This window comes from Garra rufa, chromosome 24, assembly GCF_049309525.1.
Source record: "Garra rufa chromosome 24, GarRuf1.0, whole genome shotgun sequence".
In the NCBI taxonomy this organism is placed as follows: Eukaryota; Metazoa; Chordata; class Actinopteri; order Cypriniformes; family Cyprinidae; genus Garra; species Garra rufa.
The window spans coordinates 33,166,692-33,183,377 of record NC_133384.1 but is presented as its reverse complement, the minus strand read 5'-3'; the positions used below and the strand labels follow the sequence as shown (position 1 = coordinate 33,183,377).

The 16,686-nt window shown below is 32.5% G+C and overlaps 1 protein-coding gene across 1 annotated transcript; it reads right to left on the bottom strand.

The window, feature by feature from the left end:
• Window positions 1-4,355: 4,355 nt before the first annotated feature.
• On the bottom strand, window positions 4,356-15,759 carry ube2v2 (ubiquitin-conjugating enzyme E2 variant 2). Its single transcript, XM_073831027.1, has 4 exons — window positions 15,678-15,759; window positions 13,063-13,211; window positions 10,597-10,722; window positions 4,356-6,118 (listed from the first exon to the last, which is right to left on the bottom strand). Exons 1-4 carry the CDS (start codon window positions 15,691-15,693, stop codon window positions 5,972-5,974), a joined length of 438 nt encoding a protein of 145 aa, XP_073687128.1. The 5' UTR covers window positions 15,694-15,759; the 3' UTR covers window positions 4,356-5,971.
• Window positions 15,760-16,686: the final 927 nt, after the last annotated feature.

Here is a 16,686-nt window from a genome sequence, read left to right as displayed (position 1 = left end):
CACAAATTTAGAAGCAGATGAATGAACATCATAGCTGTGCATATAGCGCCTCCTTGTGATGTGCATACAAAGAAAAAGCTCTAGTTTGATCATTATAACTCCTGCAGGGTTTTGCATTGAGCAAGGGTATGATGTGACAGTTTTTGTCAACCTTGGTCTATGCAGGAAAGGATCAAAGAACACAAATGTGTTTTGCTGATCTTGAAAAGACAGATCAATAAAATTTGAGATTAAAATGCAGAAGCTGCTTTCTAGCAGCATACTTCAAATGCTCAGACATTGCATTATGCATTCTGTCCTGAGGTCACACTGACACATCTATAATAGTTTTTTTTAGACATTTCTCAAACACAGTGGCACAGCACAAAAGAAGATATTTTAAAGAATGCTGGAACCAAACAGCTGATGGTAGCCATTGGCTTTCATAGTATTTTTTTTCTATGCTATGGAAGTCAATGGGTACCGCCATCTGTTTGGTTACGAAACATTCTTCAAAATATCTTCTTTTGTGTTCAACGAGAAAAGAAACCCATACAAGTTTGGAACAACTTGAGGGTGAGTGAATGATGAAAGAATTTTCATTTTTGAGTGAACTGTTTCAGAGGTTTTTCTTTTTCTTAAAAATGTAAAAATAAACCACCAGTCAAAAGATTTTTTTATTTTTAAAGAAGTCTTTTTACTCACCAAGCCTGCATTTATTTGATCCAAAGTACAGCAAAAACAGTACAATTGTGAAATATTTTTGCCATTTAAAATAAGTGTTTTCTATTTGAATATATTTTAGAATGTAATTTATTCCTGTGATTTCAAAGCTAGATTTTTAGCATCTTTACTCCAGTCACATGATCCTTCAGAAATCATTCTAATATTCGGATTTGTTGCTCAAAAATACATTATATAAAACATTCTATAATATTGGAAACAGCTGAGTAGAATTTATCAGGTTTCTTTGATGGATATGCCGTATATGTTCATGAAAAGGAATAGCATTTATCTGAAATAGAAATATTTTGTAACATTATAAATGTCTTTATCATCGCTTTTGATCAATTTAAAGCATCCTTGCTAAATAAAAGTATTAATTTCTGCAACTTCTTTTTCAAAAATAAATTAATAAAATAAAAATATAACATCTCCAGGTACTCAACTGTTTTAAATATTGATAATAATAATAAAAAAAATTCTTGAACAGCAAATCAGCATATTAGTAAGATTTCTGAAGTATCATGTGACACTGAAGAATGGAGTAATGATGCTGAAAATTCAGCTTTGATTACAGGAATAAATTACATAAAAAAAAAAGAAAACAGTTATTTTAAATAGTAAAAAATATTTCAAAATTTTACTGTTTTTGTTGAAAAAAAAAATCTTCCTGTTAAAAACCTTTGACTGGTAGTGTACTTTAACAAATAACCACTTTTTTCTTCCCAAAAAATTTTCTTCTGAAAATGTCATACTTATATGAACACTTCAAGTCAAAAATGACTGGCCTACAAAAATCAATTAATGGATTCAATCTTTGTATCAAATTGTTTACTTTCAATTAGCAGAGGTTTTATATATTTTTGGAACTGATTGATTATAGGCTTCATTTATCTGAGCTTACGCACCTCAGTTTTTAAGTAAATACTGCCAAATAATGCTTTTTCCACTCTAAAACTGAGATGCCTATGCTCCAACAGCACTAAAAAGATTTCCAGCACAGCTCAAGGGTTAAAGTGTCTGGATGAAAAAAAATGTCATTGCAACATATCAAACATATCAAAGCAAGTGACATCTGTGCTCAAAGGCCACAGGAGCCTCCTTTTTTTGAGTAATTTGCTTTTGCAATTAGTCTCAAGGTCATCTTTAGTGGTTGTCTTCTTGAAGTCACTTCAGAAAGTGTCTACATTCATTAAATGTGTTCATTTTGAACTGTTTATCAACTTCTTTTAATTACATGTTTTCACTTAACCAGTTGGAATTTATCTAATGCAATGGCATTCAGGCATTTTTAATGTGGTTCAAGTGTCCAAATATTTACAGCTGTATATTGTCAGGCTTGTGATTTTAGTTGAGAAAGAAATGAAACCTATGATTTGGCTGAGTTTCTTAATACACTAGAATCTATATGAAATATAAGTTTTTGGACAGTAAGTTTTTTAATTAATATATATATATATATTTTTTTTTTTCACCAAGCCTGCATTTATTTGACCCAAAGTGAAGCAAAATATTTTTACTTTTTAAAATACCTTTTCTTTTTGAATATCTTTTAAAATGTAATTTATTCCTGTGATTTCAAAGCTGACATTTTAATAATAATAATAATGTTTCTTGAACAGCAAATCAGAATATTAGAATGATTTCTGAAGGATCATGTGACACTGAAGACTTGAGTAATGATGCTGAAAATGTAGCTTTGATCACAGGAATAAATTATATTTTAAAATACATTCAAACAGAAAACATTTATTTTAAATAGTAAAAATATTTCACAATTTTACATTTTTTGCTGTACTTTGGATCAAATAAATGCAGGCTTGGTGAGCAGAAGATACTTAAAAAACAACAACAAAAAAAAAAACTACTGTTCAAAAACTTTTGACTGGTAGTGTATATCTTTAGAACAAACTATCTTGGCTCAAACAAGACCCCTTAGTGGAAACAAAATCAATGTTTAATGGACAGGGAATATAAAACGGATGAGAGGCAATGTTTCCACTGACAGACAGATCTCTTCTGTCATGGGCAATGATGGAATAAAGCCTAAAACCCAAAAGGACAAAGTTTATTCAGACTGAAGGACAAAATAAATAAATCCTATAAGCCATTCAGTTCCCAATCTTTCATATTTAAGACAATGACTCCAGTATTGCCCCAGCCAAGACATTCAACCCATTTCACTTACGTAATGTGATGCATTTAAAACATTGAGCAATGTTCAAGAAGCAAAAACACGAAGGACTTGAGGACATCAGGACTTGAATTTATCCATACTGATTATATCCCAAAACGTTTATCTATATGAAAGGTCATTAAAAATGATTGCTTGCTAATATTAAAAATGATAAATAAGCTCATTAACTGATCAGAAATACACTAGAAGAGTGCATTAAATGGTTAATTCACTTAAACATTGTCAATTTACAAACCCTAAACCCATGGCTTTATATACTCTTCAAAACACAACAGATTTTAATGAAACCTCTATTGAAAGTCCAAAACTTACAAAATTCCAATAAAAATGTAAGTTGTTGCCAAACGAATCCAAGGGTGCAAGTCCTGTGAAGAGATATAATTGCTTTATATGATGAAAAGATTTAAGGGTGTCCCAAAGACTTAAAGGTTTGGAAAAATGTGAATGAAATGAGTTGAAATGAGAAAAACTTCTGTTTTTGTGTGACCCCTACCTTTAAGAAAAAAAGGGTTAATTTTCACTTTAAACAAGACATTTTTATTATAGATAGACAATCAACCACAAATAGGTCCCAAATGTAGTAGGATGTCCATCTAACAAGACAAAACACAAACACTCTCAAATATACTGGAAAAGATATATGCAAAAAAAGTACACTATCAGTCAAAAGTTTTTGAACAGTAAGTTTTTTAAATAAGTAATGTTTTTAAATAAGCCTTCTTCTGCTCACCAAGCCTGCATTTATTTGATCCAAAGTACAGCAATATTAAATATAAAAATAGAAATATTTTTACTATTTAAAATAACTGCTTTCTATTTGAATATATTTTAAAATGTAATTTATTCCTGTAAACAAAACTACATTTTCAGCAACATTTCGCCAGTCTTCACATGATCCTTCAGAAATCATTCTAATATGCAATTTGCTGTTCAAGAAGCATTAATTACCAATATTTAAAACAAAATATAGAAATTAATATTTCTTCTGAACTTTCTATGCATCAAAGAAACCTGAAATAAAATTTATACTCGGCTGTTTTCAACATAAATGTTTTTTTGAGCAGCAAAATATTAGAATGATTTTTGAAGGACCATGTGACTGGAGTAATGATGCTATTTTAAAATATATTCAAATAGAAAACAGTTATCTTAAATAGTAAAAATATCTCGAAATTTGAATATTTTTGCTATACTTTGGATCAAATAAATACAGGCTTGGTGAGCAGAAGAGACTAAAAAAAACTTACAGTTCAAAAACTTTTGACTGGTAGTGTATAAATACAACTTGTCACTGGTGCAAAAACACATCTAAAGGGTGTATATTAGTACCTTCAAAGTACATACTAATGGGAGTAGATAAAATACGTTCCCAATGACAAGCTAAATGCAGTGTAATAGACTTTTTTAGTATTAATTCCATAAATACTCCATGCAAATAACCAGAGTAAGAACCGAGTGTGTTCCACAATGTTTGTTTTATTATTCTGAACATAGCCCCGGTGTCACAAATTCAACTTAATTTGATTATATGTCTTTAAAAAAAGAAAGAAAAAAATGAACAGGGAGGAGACAAAAAAAAAGTTTCTTAGATGCATTACAGGGTGATTCATCTGTGGCTCTGAAAATGTCGAGACCGTAAGAAAACTGCCACTACATATATTAATTTGCACAATAACTGCCTATTAGTTTTCGCTAATGAAGACTTGAATAAAAAGGTCATAGCCAACCGAAGCATAAATGAAGAACAGCACAACAAACCCCCACCATTCACTGGAATTGCAATTTATATCAATGATTAACTTGGTTAGAGTACCTAAGGACTATAACAGTGGTTCTAATGTTATAATTGCTGAAGTACTAGTCGGTGGCGTGATGAAAGCTACATAACAGCATGCCGTCGCAGTTACAGGTGGAGTCGTAAAGCACTGTGGTTAAGCAAGGGCAAGTATACAGCAAATCCTTACCATTGACACAATCGCCGATTCCTACGGAAAACACCCTATTTACGTCACCTTACGTTAAGTGTGGAAAATGCATCAGATAAACTTATGTAATGAGCGACTTTAATGTTACGGATCACGACACACACTTATGTTCAGTTACACTGCGGTGATATGAAATCAGTGGTAGGAGGTACGATGTATAAAATAATGGCTCGCTGTAAAAATAAGGCTGTGTCATTCAAACGATGCGAGTCGGACGCTCTCCGAATCCCGTCCCTGAATGGCAAGGGTTTGCTGTTTTATTCGTACAGTAACATCTCAGCGTATTTCTGCGGCGTGTGATGGACTCGTATACAAACAGAGTCTGACAGCAGGTTGGAGAGTCATATTTTAATGCACCCGACAGATCCTTGCGCACGGTTTGATTTCAGAACAGAGCAGAGCATCCGCACACTGCGATTGTGTCAAAGTCAGACATTAAAAATAAAAATGAACAGAAGAGAAAGTTCAGAACCGCTCCCAACCCTTTTTGCGACACTACTAGACTACAGGCACACTTTTAGGACCCTTAACGTTATTGTCAGTGAGGGGTTCAGATACACACAAAAAAATAGTTCAGTTAACTTACAATTTACTCAGCTGCTTTTACGTTTCTCCCTCTTTTTTTTTTTTTTTTTCTTCTTTTTTGTTTTTTAGTAAGCATGCCGTTGTATATGCATCCTAATATTTTTTTTGTTGTTTTTAGTTTTGGTGTCCGGTTACTTTAACTTAAAATGAACAGATCTGTATAAACCTCACCTAGCATGCCTTCTTTCTGCCTCTACGCTGACTGGATTCACTTCATCATCATCATAAAGCTCGTGGTCGATGAAAATGTTACTGGAAGAGAGAGATTTGTGCACTCGTAACTTTAAAACAGAATTGAACATGGTGCCACACAATATAGGCGTTTTTCCTTTCTTTGTTTCTCAAGCTAAACTATTAGAAATGTCCAATCGTGCTCCGCCATGGAGACAGTTTTGTGTGTGGAGTGAGCGATATTTGTTTGCGTTTTTTCTTTTCTGATGATTTACTAGACATTTCTAAGAGAGTAAGGTTTAAGACAGAGGGTCATAACAATCATTTACAATTAATTGCTGTATGTCTGTCCTTCCGGTGGTTGAGGAAGCTTCATATTCTCTTTGGACATCATAAGACGCCTTAGCTCTTGAAGAACGACTTTAATGCTATATGAGTTTTGCCATTTTGCTAGAATTGGTATGCTACGTGCATCCACCTGAAACAAAGAAGAAGAGACAGAAAGGAAGGGAGGGGACATGCAGAAATGAGTTACAGCCGTTCATGTCATTAAACAAATATATAAATACTTAAAGTATAAACATGGTTTGTTACTCTATCAGCAGCATTTGTAGAATAATTTTAACTTAAGTTATTAACATGAAAGGACAAAAATTTAAGTTATAGTTTCCCACAATAGAAATACACAGACAGTAAACATTAAAGAGACAGTTCAGCCAAAAATAGAAATTCTGCCATTAATTATTCACCCTCATGTCGTTCTAAAACCATAAGACCTTTGTATATCTTTGGAGGACAAATGAAATATTTTAGATGAAATCCAAGAGCTTTCTGACCCTGCATAGACAGCAATGCAACTGAGAAAGATAGTACGGACATTGATAAAATAGCTCATGTGACATCAGCGTTTCAACCATAATGTTATAAAGCTACGAGAATCTTTTCTGTGTACAAAGAAAACCAAAATAATGACTTTATTCATTGGAATGCACACTCATGCATAGAGCTGTGCGATAAATCAATAACTTTAATTATTGCGCATTATAAATGTCCTCAATAAATGTGTGATAATGTTTGTAGAATTTACCATAGATTTACTGTAGTAGCACTAACTGCACCATGGTATAGTCCAATTATAGAATTGTAAACATTCAGAATGCACGTGCATCATGGTTGCAGAAAACCCAGGAGAGATAGCCTTTACACAGAGAATTACACGAAGTTACAAAATAGTTAGATTTAAAAATGGTTATAGATTATATTGACTGGATGTCATTTTCAAGATGTTCTCTGCTTATTACAAGAGCTTGTCAGCCAGCCATAAGCACTGTTATTCAACGAAATTGACGTTAGATAGTGGGATGGTCTTACATATTTTTTTATGTGGTGGCAGAAAACTCATTATTTTTGAGTTAAACGGAGTTATGAAGTCCGAATTAGGAGATATAAACTTACATTTGTGAGAAGTCAGAACTGTGAGATAAATGTTATGTAAAAATGTTAACAGTAACGGGCTTAAATATTTCATTCTATAACTGTAGGGATAACACAATAAAAAAAATTCTCTTATTTCATGGATTTTACCCATTTACCTCCACTTATTACCAGTGTTTTTCTGCAACCCCTATGCATGCACAGCTGCGACTGACGTAACTGTGACGTCTACTCTAATTGGTCTATAGTGTGTGGGTATTTGTGTTGAATTTGAGGAGGAGTAATGGAATATCATTACAGTATTTTTTGTAATAAGGCTATAGCGTTTATGCATTTACACTAAATGTAATGTTTTTACCATGGTTTTAAAGTGCTATATTTGTGGTTTTATCTGTGATCTAAATGTATGCTACTATGCAAGACCAATAAAAAAAAAACTCAGTCAGAATAATTACATTTCACCACATAAAAATTAGGTTGTTACAATTTTGCAGCCTTACTCAAGCTACTGTCAATTGTGTATTTCTTAAGAGACAAAAACATATTATATTATTATTAATGTTATGAAGCAACACCTGTTTATTGATTTGAAACAATATTGCTCATTAGAAACTGTAGAACTTAGATTTTTTTTAATTATAATTCCATTTTGTTAATTTGGTTAATTGACTGGAAAAGTGTAAAGAATTCAAAACGTTACTGTCTGTCATGTTCTGACCATAAATAGTTTAAAACCACAATTAACCGTCTGTTTTCTTTTTATAAATTTCACATTGAAGCAAAAACCTGCCTTTAAACTTGAAAGAAATAAAAAATGTAACATTTATCGTTAATTTTTTTGTCCATATCGCCCAGCCCTACGCATGAGTGGTATTATCCTGATTGCATGTCAAGGACTGAAAGGGAAGAGAAGAAATGATTAAATAGAGTCATTATTTTTGTTTTCTTTGTGCACAAAAAGTATTCTCGTAGGGTCATAACATTACGGTTGAACCACTGAGTATTTTAACAATGTCCTTACTACCTTTTTGGTCCTTGAACATGTCAGTTACATTGCTGTCTATGCAGGGTCAGAAAGCTCTAGGATTTCATCAAAAATATCTTGATTTGTGATCCAAAGATGGAAGGCCTTACAGGTTTGGAACTACATGAGGGAGCGAGTAATTAATGTCAGAATGTTCATTTTTGGGTGAACTACCCCTTTAAAATATCTAGTTTTAACCCTTGTGCTGTGTTGAAAATCTTTTACAAAATATAATTTGGTGTTCCCAGTCAAAAATTACATGCTAGCCTTATAAAAAATGCTAATAGTGTCATATTATCACCAAATCTTGGATTCAGTCTTTTTTTGTTAAACTGAGGTGTGTAAGTTTAGATCAAAGAGGCTTACAACAAATCAATCCCCAAAAGAAATACAAAACCTGTGCTAGTTGAAAAAACAAACAAACTGATTTAGATTAGATTTAATCCATACATATTAGGGGTGCAACGGTTCTCGGTAAAAAAAAATTGATGGAAAGACGATTGTTTGTTTGTTTTTCAGATTTTTTTGAGTATTGTTAAGAATGTGCTCCTAAAATTTAGACTGTGCTCCTAAAAAAGGAGCACAATTATTTGTATCTTTACTCTATTGTATTTATTTGTGCTGTTGCTTGTAGGTAGATTATTCTTATTTCTTTACTTTTAAATTTTTTTCCCTAAACATAGCACATACAGAAACCGTGACTCTAAAAACCGTAAGTTGAACCGTTGCACCCCTAACATATATTATAACATGAGGAGAAATTAATAAGCAAAGCTTGTCATTTTTGACCAAGAGCACCACAAGTGTAATAAGGAGGGGGGAAAAATCCCCCAGAAAGCGCAAAAATTATCAAAAATAAATAAATAAAACTTGTGAGAAGTTATTCCCTGTGACAGCAAAGTCAGTAAACTTTAGTCCAATGCAATAACTTAAACTCGCATTTTTGGGGAAACAGAATTCTCAAAACAACATGAGGGTTAAAAGTATAGCCACAAGACTTAATCATAATACTTCTTAGTAGGAAACACATTATTATATAGGTAACACATAATCAAAACCAATCCCACCTCAAGAAAAAAAAAAACACCAATTTGACATTTATGTTTTCAGACTAGCTTGATTAACTCACAAACACAGGTGAAAAAACTGTACTTAAAGTGCTCTATTTTCATGCACTAATTGTGTACTTAAAATTATTCTTAAGATAGACTTAAGATCATCTAAGTGGACTCCTCTGTTCTATTTTGGGATAGCAAAATACAAAAATGTATTTAGTTACCACTAAAACCCATCTTTCATACACTAATACACTCAGGTTTACTACAAGTGGTAGCTAAAAATAAAAATTTTATACAGAGATAGTATGTTAAAAGCACATTTCATAGTTTGGTGTGCCAAAATAGCAGAGTTGATTACACTTACATAATCTTACATTTATCTTAAGAAGTACTAAAGAATAATTTTAGTTTAATAAGTACAAAATTAATGCATGAAAATAGAGCACTTTAAGTAGATTATAAAAGTGCATATTTTTTCACTTGGGAAGGCAGTGTGTTACTGCAAATGTGACTTTTGCATAAAAACTGGGGGATGAGTCAAAACTATTTTCTGTGCTAATCAAATTATACCACAAATGCTGTCGATACAGCTAAACCTGGCACTCGTCCAAAAGATGCCAACTAGCTAAAAAGCACAGCTTAATCTGTGGGTGAAATTAATATTTCTGTAACAGTATTTCACTTTGGCAAATGTGTCACAAAAAGTTGTGGTATCAGTATGACGTTAAACCTCAATCTCCATATACTTGTGCTTTATAATCATTACTGTAGAGTTTAGGGTAAGTGTCATTTAATTGAGTGACAGAAAACGAAACTGAATCTTCAGTCTAAACATGGGGTAAGATGTGTCACTGCACCATATTTTTGAGAAGTCATATTACAAAAGCTTCCTTCTCATTTTAGTTGAAAGCAAACATCCTTATACATTCATAATGAGTTGTATGTTTTACCTTTAGTTGACTAAAGGTCAATTTAATATTATATTTAAGGCACAGCTTATCACACTTCCCTCTATTTGTTTTTAACTAATTCGCTTGTAAAATGTCTAGGATTTAGTTAATCTTAAACCAGTATACTTCTGCTAAGAAAACAGACCGAATATTCAAAACAAACTATTTCTATTTCGACTGACCATTAAGAAAAGCAGACACAAATGAGGATTCAACAATATAATTACTCTCTGTGGTGTAATAAAGCGTTTAATTTACTACGGCTGCTATTGTATTCTGTATTCAGCTGAATCTCATTAGAAGTGTTTGAGATTCATTATTGGTTCTGCTTAGGCACAGTGAAAAATGTCCCTCCTCTGCAGTACTGATGTGTCTCGAGTGCCTGTGTTCTGTATCGCTATGAAAAACTGCAATGTCACACATTTCTAACAGTTTGCTGCGAAATTATCTCAAGCATAACATAATCATTTATAAAGCAGATCCGACTTACCATCCCATTGGAATTATTTATTCCATTCATGCTAATTTTTGTTACAAATCTAACAGTCGGTGGTACTTCGGGATATTTAGGTCCGCACTCCACTTTCAGGCTGTATATCCTGTTTTCATAATTAGTCTGAGAAAAGAGGAAAAGTCAAAGGTTAAAGCTGAAATGCCAAGTGAAACATGAAAGTGAGAGGATAACGAACATCAATTCATCAAAGAGAACAAACCCACACAACTTAGAAAAAAAACCCTCACATTTCAAATCCTGATGCAATCTGTTCTCATCTTTAGTATTCAATACGATAACAGCACACGATGATGGACTACAGATGAAAACACTCACTTTTAACTCAAGGTTGATGCAGGTTTTATGATGGCAAATTTAAAGACCTCTTTAAGAAAACTGAAGTAATGAATTTGAGGAATTTTACGTCAATAATATATTCTTCAAAAATGTAATGTCTAGGAGCACGAAATGAGAAGGTTTTAAAATACAACTTTCAACAGATCTTCATTAGTTTTTAATTCATTTTACAAACTAATAGCTTACGGCTTGGATACCTCTGTTCAGAACCACTAGAATATAGAAATAACCACAACTTGCACCTGCAAAGATGTGATGTTCCTCCTCAGTAGCTCTTAGTATGTTGTTTTTTTAAGTACAAATATCTAAAGATTAATAAATCAAAATACATTTTCTCAAGAAGCAATATGATTTGTGACCCTGGACCACAAAACCAGTTATTTTAGGCCAAAAATCATTAGGATATTAAAGATAATGTTCCATAAAGATATTTTGTAAAATTCCTACCGTAAATATATCAAAACTTAATTTTTGATTTGTAATATGCATTGCTAAGAACTTAATTTGGACAACTTTAAAGGCAATTAAAAAAAATTTTTTTTTGCACTCTCAGATTTTCAAATAGTTGCATCTCGGACAAATATTGTCCTTTCCTACCAAATCAATGGAAAGCTTATTTATTAAACTTTCAAATCTCAATAAAAAATTTGTTTTACCCTTATGGTTTTGTGGTTTTCTTTTGTTTTCTAAAAAACTGAACAAAATAAAGTGAGTTTGAATAAAACGAGAAAAGAGAAAAGTCTTCATGATTTTTTGACCGATATTTGTTCATGTTTTAAGTTAATTTTGCTCAGTTTCTCAGAAAACAAGCTTCATGTCTTTTTTGCATCTCAAGTAAATGTATCGTGACTTAAGGATATTAAAATATTTCTATTATATTTCTATTTTTCAGTGTATTCAACATTAGGGCCCAGTTTCACACGGGGCTTGGCTTAAACCAAGACTAGGCCTCAGTTAAATTAAGATAATGAAGTAGCTTTTATAAAATAAAATAAAAAAGAAATTGTTCCAGGTGTGCCTCTTGAGACAGAACAATTTTTTTATATTATAAAACATATCAGATTAAGTTATTTTCAGTTGAGACAGCTCAAACATGCATTTTAGTCTGGGACTAACCTCAAGCCTTGTCTGCAAAACCAGGGGTAAATGCTATAAATGTATGAATTCAAGACTTTTTGTACCAGCTTAAGTCCTTAAGGTATGGAAGATTTTTTGAGACTTGCAGAAACCATGTAACTTTCATTTTTAAATAATTACATGGGAACCAAAATTATCCATACACTATTATCTTGTAATTTCAGGCTAGCTGAATATTTTGAAAGCTAAAGAAAACTGAACTACTTCTGGTTAGCAAACTACCAGAAGCTCCCTGTAAAACCAAACAAACTAAAAGATAGAATTATCTTACTTTGCCTTTAGAACAGCACTATTATTGTGGAGGATTTCACAATTTCACAAAATGCGAAGGTCATAATTTCATAAAGAAATTTTATTACATACATAAGAAAGCCAAGTACATTCTAGGACCATTAAGATAATTTGCACATTAGTTTCATACTAATTCAGCATATTTTTGTGCCTAAAATGTACTGCAGTTAAAAAAAAAAAAAAATTGTAATGAAAGTGCTTTATTATCATGAAAAGAAAATGTCATTGCAAATTGCTTCATTATCTTCATGCAAAATATAATTTCTATAATTTTGGTGGTAAAATATGACCTAGTTTTAATGGCAGGTTTCATTTCAGCCATTAAGCAAATTAAATGAAATCACAATATATCCTAAAGACCTTTGGGTGATTCATATTAACAGACCAATACAGAATCACTTGCCAATTTTAACAAATATAAATCACTGCAGGAGGTTTCTGCTGCAGTACTGCTTTGACAGCATGCATCTTTATCTCTAATCTACACCAGCAACAGTCATGTGTCACGCTGGATGACATGAAGGCGGCATGTTGTTTACCGCTGCCCGAGATTTCCAGTCACGCAATCAAAATAGTTGAAATTCAACAAAAACTTCAAGAATGTAACACTTTCTTCAGGTGAGTCATAAGTGTTGTCATTTAACTGCTACATTAAACGTGATTAAACAGCAAACATACTCGTGCAGGTCCGATGATCATGCCTGTCCACCGCGTGAGAGTCATATCCTCGTCATCCTCCAGACCCCAGCTCACCGTCCCATCACCGACACCCTTCTGTCCTTCCTCAAGCTCCTCCAACAAACGAAAATTACGAGGGACTTTAACTCCTGAAGGAATTCAAAGACAATTCATGAACAAATAAACCTTTGTTTGCAACAGGTTAGTTCACATTTGTGACCCTGGACCACAAAACCAGTCTGTATAATTGTAGCAATAACCAACAATACATTGAATGGGTCAAAATTATCTATTTTTCTTTTAAGGTAGGAAATATTTTGTAAATTTCCTACAGTGAATATATCAAAACTTAATTTTTTTTTTGCTAAGAAATTCATTTGCACAACTTTAAGGCGATTTTTTTGCACTCTCAGAATCCAGATTTTCAAGCATTTGTATCTCAACCAAATATTGTCTATTGTTCTAATAAACCAAAAATCGTATTTATTCATTTTACAGATTATGTATAAATCTCAATTTCACAAAATTGACCCTTAAGAGTGGTTTTGTGGGCCACGTTTTACATGAAGCATGGAAAATTTTCCTGACTCTTGTATAATAATTATACATGCAGTTTTTAAGTTCATATTAATTGAGTGATTTTATGGAATATTTCTACTTTTAAAACTCATTTGTCACACCGCAAGAGGACTGCAACAGGAATAAAAGCTGAAAAATGAACAAGAAACCTAAAATATACACTTTTCCTTTTCTTATGCATTTACGATTTTAGTTTATATTTCCCTGACTCTATCCTGGAAATCCCAATTATAATTATTTGTAGCACTATCTTTTGCCAAAAATACATTGTATGGGTCAAAATGACATTTTCTTCTTTCCTGCCAAAAATCATCAGGATGTTCAGATCATGTTCCATGAAGATATTTAGTAAATGTCATACCTTAAATATTAAAACTTAAGATTTTCTCAAGATTTAGATTTTTTTTTTTTTGCACTCTCAGATTCCAGATTTTCAGATAGCTGTATCTCCAAATTTTGTCCCATCCTAACAAACCATGCATTAATGAAATGCTTATTCATTCAGCTTTCAGATTACGGTAAAAAATTAACACATTGAAAAAGATTGTAATTTCTATTTCTAACAGTTAAAATCTAATAAGTGCATATGTTCACAAACATTTCGGAGAGTTGCGTATTTGATTTAACATGAAACTAACATCTGTTTCCCTTTTTGAGTATGTGCAAAACCTTTTATTTATGGTACAATTTAAATGCTTGCTTAATTTAAACATTTCATATGAAACCAACATGGGCTTCTCTTTTTTGCAATGTGAAAAACCTCTATTTAAGGTACAATTTAAAACTCAACCAAGATTTAAACATTAAAGTTTCAAATGTGAAACGTTACTAATCTGTGCATTTCAACATGGAGTATCAGCTAGCGTTTGCATAGATACTACTAAGTGTTGAAAAAGCGGAGGGACAAGATTCGCAAGTTCAGGTGAGCTTTCCTTTCTGCAGGAAAGACTGATCACTCACTTGTGAATGATTCAGGAAATGACACCCATCTTGCTCTATCAGTGTTTCTCACTTCCTCAAAATCTTAAGACAAACACGACATGCTCGAGCTTGTACAACTCGAGATATTTGGGATAAAAAATCGGCTGATGCATATGACCTTATGTAAACATTTAAGATAATATGCAAACATATACACTCACTGTAAATGAGTTTACATAGATCTGATTTTAGATATGCAAATATAAAAAAAAACAGCTTGTGCAAATGTAATGATCCTCTCTTGTTTTAACATACAATACAAAGTGCTATTATTTACATATATATATATATATATATATATATACACACACGTTATTTGATTCTGGACATACATGATCTTACACTGCTATTCCACTGCAACTTTATAATGAATTTATCAAAGCGTGAACGAGTTTAAAAATCTCTTTGAGACAATATATCATGTATATGTATAATAAACCCCTCATAAACCTCATGTATTCCCTAAAGAAATGGCTTTACACTTAAATCAGTGTTGTTATGCATCTACATACCTATATTGCACAATCGCAACGCACTTTTGAAAAGTCGTATTATCTTTAAATGTTTCAAATGACTTTGTGAGGTTGATTCAACCTGCTCAGGTGCTATCCTGACAGGCAACCCCCAGTTAAAGGCCCGTTTGTCATGACACTGGACGGAACCAGCAGCAACACGCGCGTCAATGCTCCGCCTCGCCTCACATTTGCACCGAAACACCCGCCCAACTGCAATATACAGCATTTCATCTACGCTTGGGTACTAAATCACAGCCTAATTACATCTTAGGTGTGTCTGTAATATTAATTAGCTGATAATAAAAAATAAATATGGCATTATTTTTAAACTAAAGGTCTATCTGAGGGCCGTTAGCTCGATGCTAACACACACAGAGTTAAAACTGCACACAGATCTGTTAAGTGAGGTAAATTAAGGCGTTTAAGCACGGTAAACCACTCGGATGAGCTATATAGAGTAGTGAGGCACGGGCTCAGCGCTTCTTTTGTGAAAATACGGCCGCGGAGGACCGCGAGGATTGAGGAGATTGTCAGACAAACCTGAGGAGGCCGCCATCTTCTCCTGCCCGAATCCAAAAGCGTACGAAAGCGTGACGTCGACGCGTCATGTGACTAATGCGCGTCATGACGCAGCGCAGTGCTGTATGTAGAGAGGGAGGGGTGTGGCTCCACTGCAAAATTATTAATATATAATTTATCACACTTGAGCTGAACTTAACGCAAGTCGTTTTTTTATGTTTCGCAGTTGAAATTGTTTTTGTTTTTCCTAATTACACTACCAGTCGAGTTTTTGAACAGTAAGATTTTTTTTAACTCTTCTGCTCACCAAGCCTGCATTTATTTGTTCCAAAGTACAAAAATTAGTAATATTATGAAACATTTTTATATTTTATTTATATTTTATATTTATATTTTAAAACTTCATTTATTTCTGTCATCAAAGCTGAATTTTTACATCATAAGATCCTTCGGAAATCATTGTAAAATGTTGATTTCCTGTTCCAAGAAACATTTTTATTATTATTATTATCAATATTTAAAAAAAGTTGAGTACATTTTTTCAGGATTCTATGATAAATAGAAAGATCCAAAGATCAGCATTTATCTGAAAAAAAAGGCAAAAGCTTGAAGTCCCTATAATTATAATTTTTTTTTTTTGGGGGGGGGGGGGGGAATTAATAGTAATTAATACTTTTATTTAGCAAAGATTGGTTTAAATTGATTAAAAGTGATGATAAAAGACATTTAAATGTTAACAAATGCCATTTCAGACAAATGCTGTATTTCTGAACTTTATATTCATTAAAAACCTGAAAAAAACATTTTCAGCCGTTTTCAACATTTTTTGAGCAGCAAATCAGAATATAAAAATGATTTTTGAAGGATTATGTTAAGTAATTATGCTAAAAAAATCAGCTTTGAAATCAAAATTAAATTTTAAAAGATATTCAAATAGTTATTTTAAATAGTAAAAATATTCCAAATTTTACTGTTTTGCTGTATTTTGAATCGAATAAATGCAAGCTTGGCGACTTTAAAGGTTGTATCA

What these genes read in the sequence shown, in the direction of transcription:
- ube2v2 (XM_073831027.1), bottom strand. An exon ending in TGATCATCGGACCTGCACGA is followed by an intron (nt 10,723 to 13,062) that starts GTATGTTTGCTG and finishes CTCTTTTCTCAG; the next exon opens with ACTAATTATGAAAACAGGAT. An exon ending in TAAATAATTCCAATGGGATG is followed by an intron (nt 6,119 to 10,596) that starts GTAAGTCGGATC and finishes TCTTTGTTTCAG; the next exon opens with GTGGATGCACGTAGCATACC.